The sequence below is a fragment of the Penaeus chinensis genome, chromosome 39 (genome assembly GCF_019202785.1).
Source record: "Penaeus chinensis breed Huanghai No. 1 chromosome 39, ASM1920278v2, whole genome shotgun sequence".
In the NCBI taxonomy this organism is placed as follows: Eukaryota; Metazoa; Arthropoda; class Malacostraca; order Decapoda; family Penaeidae; genus Penaeus; species Penaeus chinensis.
Genome location: NC_061857.1, coordinates 27,995,461 through 28,005,460, shown reverse-complemented (window position 1 = coordinate 28,005,460; position 10,000 = coordinate 27,995,461). Strand labels below are relative to the sequence as shown.

Below are 10,000 nucleotides of genomic sequence, written 5' to 3'. Positions count from 1 at the left end.
AGATGAAGGCGAGGGAAGAAAGAAGGAAGAAGAAACAAAGACGGTTAAAAAGCAAAAACGGTTAAATGAGTCATTATAACCCACGGCTACGAAGCAGTAGGGGAGATTTGCAACTTAATAAACTCAATACATCGCCAAGTATTTGATGACTGCAATATCACTGTCGCTGCGCAACACTATATGCAGTGAAATTCTTGTATTTTATTTTACTTAGTCCTACTACAAATTTTCGACGGTTTACAGTTGTTGCAGTAATATTGAATGCAAAGAAAGCTACTGATGAATGATATACTGTTGTGTGACTTAAACCTGTAGCAGTAGATTTCTCTGTCTGTTCAGTGCATTTGAACTTAATGGTGTTATCTTGAAGACTTAGTAATATGTTATTCAAGTATATGCAGATTTTACTATGATGAATTCAAAAGAAAAATTAATGAGAATGAATAATTACAATTGTTAAAGATAAAGAAAATGATAATTGAGCGTTACATACACACATCCTGCCTTGTGAAATTTGTCATTCATATTGAGTCCATCCATATACCTCATCAATATACCATCCAGGTATAGCTGACGAATATATCAGCCGAGTTATGAGCACATCAAACAAATATGGTTTAGCTTTTCAATATACTGTTTAATTATCGTATAACAATATGTCTTTTAAGCTTATATAGGTTGATATTAGTCCATTCCTTTATTGCATAATAATACGCTATCTAGGTGATATAGATTAACATACAGTTCAATCATAGCATAAGAATCCATCATCTGTAGAAGGCTCAGCAAATAGCTTATCCAAATACAATGCCAGACAAAAAAAAATCGAAATTTCAAATGAAATCGAAGCCATCTACGAGAGTCCATTCTGCCCTCCCTCGAGAATCCCCCGAAGTAGAGGCGAACTCGAGGCAAATCCTAAGGAATTCTAAATCTTAAAAAGTAGAAACCATTTGGAAATGAAACCCACGCTTCATTCTCTGTGGATAAGACCGGGGAAAAGTACATCTGTGTTTACATTATGTTGTTTTTTTTCTTTTATTTTATTTTCTGTTTTCTTGGCTCTAGGTTAAGGCATGCGACTTACAACAAGGAATTATCAATTCAAATAAAATTCTGTGGAATTATTTACGGTTATGTATATCTTAGTTGGGAACCGAAAGTATTTTCATTAATATCTTAGTAAGTTACAAGATTTTCAGTTGTTTTTTCCTTTTCTTTCTTCTTCTTCTTCTTCTGATAATAATAACAATGAAAATAATTATATTGATAACAATCAAAACAATATTTATGATGATGATATTAATAACAGAAATAACAACAATAGTATTAATGATGAATAATAATAACATTAATAATCATAATGATAATGGCGATAATAATCATAACACCAATGATAATAATAATAACAATGATAGTAATACCAATACTAATGCTAATAATGACAATAATGATAATAATAATAATAGCAATAACAATAATAATGATAATGATAATACCAATATAATAAAAATAATAGAAATAATAATAGTAATAACAATAGCAATAATCATCATCATCATCATAATGATGATAATACTAATGATAATAATAACAATAATAATAATAAGATATTGATAATGATAATATTAATAATGATAATAATGACAATATCAATAACAACAACAATATTAATATAAACGATAATGATAATAATGATAATAATAATAATAATAATAATAGTAATAATAATAACAATAATAATATAATAATAATAATAATTAAAATGATAATAATAATTATAATAATAATAATAATAATAGTAACAGGCATCATCAGCATCAGCATCATGATAATAATGATAGAGCAGCATGAATTAACATAATTACGTCACTAACATAATTAATCATTATACATTATCATAAACTTTATAGTTCACAATAACATAAGTAATATTATCAATATTACTTATGATATTAGTATAAATAACTATATAAAAAAGCCGTTAAGAATTATTATGATAGTAATTTTAATAAGGTAAAAGCTGTCGGGACTTTTATCATGAAACTAAATCTTCTTGTGATATTGTTTATTTGCTGGTAGGGCTTTACATACTCTCTCTCTCTCTCTCTCTCTCTCTCTCTCTCTCTCTCTCTCTCTCTCTCTCTCTCTCTCTCTCTCTCTATCTATCTATCTATCTATCTAAGTATATATCTCTCTCTCTCTCTCTCCCTCTCTCCCTCTCTCTCTCTCTCTCTCTCTCTCTCTCTCTCTCTCTATCTATCTATCTATCTCTCTCTCTCTTTCTCTCTCTCTCTCTCTCTACATTTATCCCTCCGTCCCTCCATCCCTCCTTCTCTCTCTCTCCGTCCCTCCGATTCTCTCATTCCTTCCTGCTTTCGCCTGGCAACGCGTCTCCATCTCGGCCACACAGCCCAGCTCCCCGATCCGCACACAGACTGACCCACTTCCTGCACACGACCCAAAACCCACGTTATTAGAAACCCACAAATAAAAGCTCCAGGACTCGCTTGGCGTTTCCTCGCATATATTACCTGGCGCGTCTCGACATGTCTTGAGAGTCAGTGATTCAGAGGCGGAGGTTCGGTAAGCAGGCGAGAAGACTGCCGAGTCCTTCTCTTCTGAAAGACACTGATGTTCTGTGATCTCTTTGTTGCCGAGGCGGACGCCGGCGGAGCGGAGAGAGATGGGCTGGTTATTGATAGGAAAATGGCAGGCTTCTTCTATCATTCGTTTCGCTCTCTCCTTATATATATATATATATATATATATATATATATATATATAATATATAGATGACTATCAATAATATATATATATATATATATAATATATTATCATATATACATATATGTATATATACATACATACATATAAATTAATAGATAAACATACACACACACACACACACACGCGCGCGCACACACACACACACACACACACACACACACACACACACACACACACACACACACAATAATATATATATATATATATATATATATATATATACATGATATGTGTGTGTTTGTGTGTAATATATATATATATATATATATATAGTATATGTATGTATATATATTTATATATATATAAATACATATATTATGTAATTATATATTATATGTATATATATATATATATATATATATATATATATATATATATATGATATGTATATAGTATTATATAAATATATAAATATATATATTTATAATATATATATAATAATATATATATATATATATATCATCTACAATGCTTCTGACGTCAATGCATCAACCTATGTAATAAAAGCGGACTGAAAGGATTTTAAAAACTACCGACCCAAAAGCCTTCTTTCAGTTATTTACAAACTGTTCACCAAAATCATCACAACTCGCATCTCTGACAGTCTGCATTCTAAGTAGCCTAGAGAAAAGGCAGGTTTCCGGAGTGGATTCTCAACAACAGATTACATCCACACGCTCACCCAAATAAGAGAAAAAAAAGAAACAAACATATTAAAGCCCTGTGTATGGCATTCATTGATTACGTAAAGGCATTTGACTCTGCACAAATACCAGCAGTACTAGTAGCTATTCGAAGACAGGAAGTAGAGGAGGTATATTGTTAAATATTGGAAGATATATACGAAAATGGGACAGCAACCATCAAGCTCCAGACAGAAAACGATAAAATTCCAATTAAAACTGTTTACAACTTGCCCTGGGGAAACATTCAAGAAGCTAGAATGATCCGGAAAGGTTATCAAAACAGGGGGCGAATACCTAAACAATCTAAGATTTTCAGATGATACTGTTCTCTTCAGTGAATCTGCAAACGGAATGCAGAAACTAATAAAAGATCTGATTAGAGAAAGACCCAAAGTAGGACTTAGGATCAACAAGAAAAAGATCATGTTTAACAGTAGATTTTAATTTGAACAGATACATGTTCAAGGCGCAGCGCTAGAGGTGGTAGACAAGTATATATACCTAGGGCAACTGGTACAATTAAATACATCTAGCGAAAAGGAAATTAAGCGACGCATCAGTCTAGTCTGGAGCGCCTTCGGCAGACACAGTAGCATACTAAGAGGCTCCTTGCCTATTATGTTTAAAAAGAAAAGTATTTAACCAGTGCGTCCTCCCGGTTATGACCTATGGATCAGAAACACGGACTACAACAAATTTACTGGAGAGGAAACTTATAAGTGCCCAGAGAGGGATGGAGAGGTTGATGCTGGGAAATAGTCTAAGAGATCGGATGAGGGCGACGTGGATCAGGGAACAGATATACTTGGGAATATCAAAAAGAAAAAATGGCAATGGACAGGTCTACAATGGACTACAGATGGACAAAGAAAGTAACAAGCTGGGTTATAGATAACGTTAAGAGGCCAAGGGCCAGACCTATGACAAGATAGCGCGACGAAATAATGATTTTTTTTATGCGTGTGTGTGTATGTGTGTACATTCACACACGCACAAACCTCGCTTAACACATACAGTACACAATCATATGCACATTGGATATCATTCGCAACCAAACGCATGTAATTAAATGAACAAAAGCACACAAACTAACAGAAACACGTTTAATATACCTCAAGTCACAATGCTGTGTTTATGTTTATATCTATACATACATACACACATGTATAGATATAAACATAAACACAGTATTGTGACTAGAGGTATATCAAACGTGTTTCTGTTTGTTTGTGTGCTTTTGTACATGTAATTACATGCGTTTGGTTGCGAATGATATCCAATGTGCATATGACTGTGTACTGTATGTGTTAAGCGATGTTTGTGCGTGTGTGAATGTGCATTCATCTTCTTGGTGTACTTTTGTATTTCAGTCTCGAGCAGAATTTTCAGTTTCGAAGCTCGGTCATCCAGCAACTCGAAAGGGTGATCCTTTCTGTCAAATAATCCCGTACGTTTCATCTCAGATTTATTGTCGATTGTGAGGTTTTAGTTAAAACTGCTGGATGGAGGCAACGTATGAATCTTCATCCCTGACATGTTAATCCTGGTATCGGCAATGAAAAAATTATTTTGAATGTTTGGAATTGTTTATTCTCTCTCTCTCTCTCTCTCTCTCTCTCTCTCTCTCTCTCTCTCTCTCTCTCTCTCTCTCTCTCTCTCTCTCTCTCTCTCCCTCTCTCCCTCTGTCTCACTCTCTGTCTCTCTCTCTCTCTCTATCTATCTATCTATCAGTTTATCTATCTCTCTCTCTCTCCATCTATTTATTTTTCCATATTTGTATTTTTCACTCCTCTCGTTCTATTTGACATTTTTTCCTTCTACCTGTCACTCTCTCTCTCTAACATCTCGTTATTCGTTTACATATATATCAGTCTTTTATCAAACTATCTATCTATCTCTACTTACTCTTCCGTTACCCCGTCTGTCTCCTTTGCAAGATTCCTTCCGCCAGCAGGGTGCAGCGACAACTCTCGAATCTCGAAAAGAAATTAGGAACCTTTATTAGAGTAATGGGTACAGAGCAAGTGTTTTTCTTTTTTGTTTTTTCTTATTAGTCTTCTTTTCCTTCTTCTTTTTCTTTTCTTTTTTTTATCTTATCCTTCTGCTGCTTCTCCTTTGTCTTTTTTTCTCTACTTTCTTTTTTTTCTCTCTCTCTTTCTTCTTCTTGTTCTTTTTACTCCGAAATGTGCGCCAGAAAACTGTTCTTCGCTCACTTATCCAGATTGCTTGGAAAAAATGGAATGACAATATCAGGTAAAAAGGAAAATTAAATGGTAAAGGTCTTACCTTTTGTCTTTCCAAACATTTAATTTACCTTATACGCCCACTGTCAATAATTATATATATATAAATATATATATATATATATATATATATATATATATATATATATATATATATATTATATATATGTATATATATATATATGTATATATATATATATATATACATATATATATATATATATATATTTCAGCTCCAAAATCCTGCCCTCACGGCGAGGAGACATCGCTTGTGAGATCGGCCGCAGGTGTCGCAAGGGAAGTTGGTCGTACTTGCAAGGGTGGTACTGCCAAATGACCTCTCAATAATGAACTTGGAGAAAATATGCACACACATATGTGTATAAATATATGTGTGTGTGTGTGTGTGTGTGTGTGTGTGTGTGTGTGTAGATAGATGGAGGGATGGATTTACCTTTACCAATTTAATAGATTATGATGACGAAACAAATAAATAAGAATAATATAAACCTGAAAATAAACAAAAACAACAACAGATGAACAGTCACAACATTCGCGTGCCCCCCCCCCCCCTTAAAAAAAAAGAGAGAAAAGAAAAATTACAAAACAAAAATCAATACATGCTTTAACCATTGCAAGCTTTCACTTTCAATAACAGTGTGACGGCAATCGCTCCCGGGGCTTTATTGCAGAATCCCCCGAAACAACAATATTCCTTTGACAAAAAATGTGTCTTTTTGGCGATCTGAAGGATTTGTTGCGTGCAGGAAGGGGGGGGGGGGGAGGGATGGAGGAAGGAAATTTACTAAATGGAAACAGTGGACACTTTTGAATGACTCATTGCCTGCAGTTGATATGTGTATATCTATATATATATATATATATATATATATATATATATATATATGTCTGTGTGTGTCTGTGTGTGTGTGTGTGTGTGTGTGTGTGTGTGTGTGTGTGTGTGTGTGTGCGCGCGCGCGCACGTGTGTATATGTGTGTGAACAGAGAGAGAGAGAGAAAGAAAATAAAAAGAAAGAAAAACAGAGATGAGGGTGAAGACAGGACAAAGGAAGAGAAAGAAAATCAATAAGAAGAAAGAAAAACAGAAAGAAAAAGAAAAGAAATGAAGGGAAGAAGAATAGGGAAAACAGGGTGAGAGGAAGAAGAGACAATTGAATAAAGTAGAAGAACCTGGTGATGCACTGTCCCTGGCCATCCCTTTCTATAGCTTAGCTGTAAACGACATGACATACACAGATCCGAATCTGAAAGGCCTAATCAAGTCCAGCGGCGCCATTAACAGACCTAATTACCTTGTATGTCTCTCTCTCTGCTTACTCATCCATCCAGCTATCCGTCTACCTATCTATCAACGCTTTTATCTGTTTATCCAACCACACGTCTCTCTATTTATCCGCCTATCTATCTACTTATCCATCTATTCATCCACCGATCTATCTATCCTTCTATTTATCAATCCGTCTATCTGCTTATCTATAGATCTTTATATCTATCCATCCATCAGTCTACCTTTCCATCAGTCTATCAGGTTAGCCATACATCCATCAATACGTCTACCTAAACATGCATCATGCATATTGTATATGCTTATATGTATCCTACTTTGCCTTAACTTGGATTTTCTTCACCACCAAAGTAAAATGTATATATATATATATATATATATATATATATATATATATATATATATACATTTATATATATATATTGATATATATACATTGATATATATATATATATATATATATATATATATATATATATATATATATATATATACATATATATACATACACACACACACACACACACACACACACACACACACACACACACACACACATATATATATATATATATATATATATATATATATATATATATATATATGTATATATATGTATATATATATATGTAAAGATATATATATAAAGATATATATATTGATATATATATACATTGATATATATATATATAAAATATATATATATATTCACACACACACACACACACACACACACACACACACACACACACACACACACACACACACACACATATATATATATATATATATATATATATATATATATATATATGTATATATACATATACATATATATATATGTAAAAATATATGTATATATATACTTATACACATAGATATGCCTTGATTTGACTGAAGTCACAATAACTGTTGTTATCATCAACGATTTTTGTCCTGAAATGTATATGTTATAGACCTGAGCACCTGAATAGCCTTCATTGTCTTCTACATTTGATATACATAAAGCACATACTTATTTCCCGTATTTCTAACAAGCACTTTGCATATATCATTATTATTGTTATTAATCATTATCATTAGCATGAACGTGCATGATAATGATAATAATGATGAAAATAATAAAAACAATAATGATGATGATAATGATAATAATAAATAATAATAATTATTATTAGTAGTAGCAGTAGTAATATTGTTATCATTATTATTATTACTATTACCATTATTATTATTATAACAATAATAACAATATTGATATTGATAATGATAATAAAAAGGATAATTATGACAACAAAACAATAATAGTATTATATTTTTTGTTATTATTATTATTATTATTATTATTGTTACTATTATTATTATTATCATTATTATTATTATTATTATTATTATTATTATCATTGCTATTTTCATTAGTATTATCATCATCATCATTATCAGCATTATCATTATTATTGCTTTTATAATTTTTTTAATTATCCTCATTATCATCTTTGATATTATTATTATTATTATCATTAACTATTATTTTCAATATGTTTATGGTAATATTGATATTTACATTATCAAACATGATCCTCTTTGTTGTAAAAGAGATTCCGAAATTCAATAGTAATATCAATGATAATAGTAGTAAAAGTAATCCATGTCGAGTAATAGTAATCCGTATTATCTCGTTGTATATGTGTTGTTGTTGTTATTATTGGTATTGTTGTTGTTATTATTGGTATTGTTGTTGTTATTATTGGTATTGTTGTTGTTATTATTGGTATTGTTGCTGCAGACAAAATAACAGAAAAAAGGGAAAAGAAAGAGAGAGAAAAGGGGAGACAGAGAGAAAGGGAGAGACAAAGAGTGGGAAAGGGAGAGAGAAATTATCAAATTTTAAAGATAAAAGTATAGTAGCCGCTTGAATACAGATCCCTCCTTTCTCTTGCGCAATACATGTCATCATCTCTGGTATTGAAAGAAGAGAGAAAAAGGAAAAACTGACACACGTGCAAGAGAGGGAGAGGGTAAAATTTAAAAATAAATAACAAAAAGATAGAGAGAGCGAGAGAGGGAGGGAAAGAAGTAATGAAAAATAAAATAGAATGGTTGTTGACTCACCGGCACGTGTTGACAGAATGAGTTTGGGAACTAATGAAGGAGAGGAAATTAAAATGATATATAGAGGCAGCTGGGATCAGAATACACACACGGGCGGCGTTAATACTGTTAATCAAGAATGTAAGAATGAATATAAGGGTAGACTATCAATGATATATTTATGAGAAGTAAGTGAATTAAGATTATAATGAATATGATAGTAAAATGTACTAATTAGTGTAGTAGCAGTTTACTTGTAAACATATAAATTCATAATGATCATTAATGTAATTTTAGTACTAATGATAAAGATTATAATAGTAATGGTAATTACCATAACCACAACGATAATGATGACGGTGATAATAAAGATAATAGTAATAACAATAGCAATAACAACAATAATAACAATACTAATAGTAATATTACCAAGAACTACAATTACAATGATAATGCTTATTGACATTGCTGACATTACTATTATCGTCATAATTGCTGTCATCGGCAGAGGATACAAATGATAGCTAAGATAATGTTAATTGCAGTAATTGTAGTATTAGGACTACTGTTGCTGATGCTATCAATACTAATAGTATTAGTGATGATAATAGCAATAGTAATGATATTGATTATGGTGATAATGATAGAAATAATAAAAACAACATAAGGGTGATGGTGATGATAATAAAGATGACAATGATAATGAGGATTATAATAATAATATTAATAATGATAACAATGATGATTTTCGCGATGGACGTAGTAGCAAAGACAATAAAACTGATAGGAATAAATTTAAGAGTAAAACACAATATATTATTAGAAGAAGATAAAGTACAGACATATATATATATATATATATATATATATATATGTGTGTGTGT

At 31.5% G+C, this 10,000-nt stretch overlaps 1 protein-coding gene across 1 annotated transcript in view; it reads right to left on the bottom strand.

Annotated features, from left to right (window-relative positions):
* Positions 1 to 4,961: 4,961 nt before the first annotated feature.
* The window catches only part of LOC125046532 (streptococcal hemagglutinin-like), a 20,790-nt gene continuing 15,751 nt past the window's right edge, over positions 4,962 to 10,000 (bottom strand). Inside the window, exons 4-5 of the mRNA XM_047644316.1 lie at positions 5,382 to 5,452; positions 4,962 to 5,019 (exon numbers count right to left, since the gene is read on the bottom strand). Of these exons, the coding sequence (XP_047500272.1) occupies positions 4,962 to 5,019; positions 5,382 to 5,452 (129 nt within the window). The remainder of the gene's footprint in view (positions 5,020 to 5,381; positions 5,453 to 10,000) is intronic.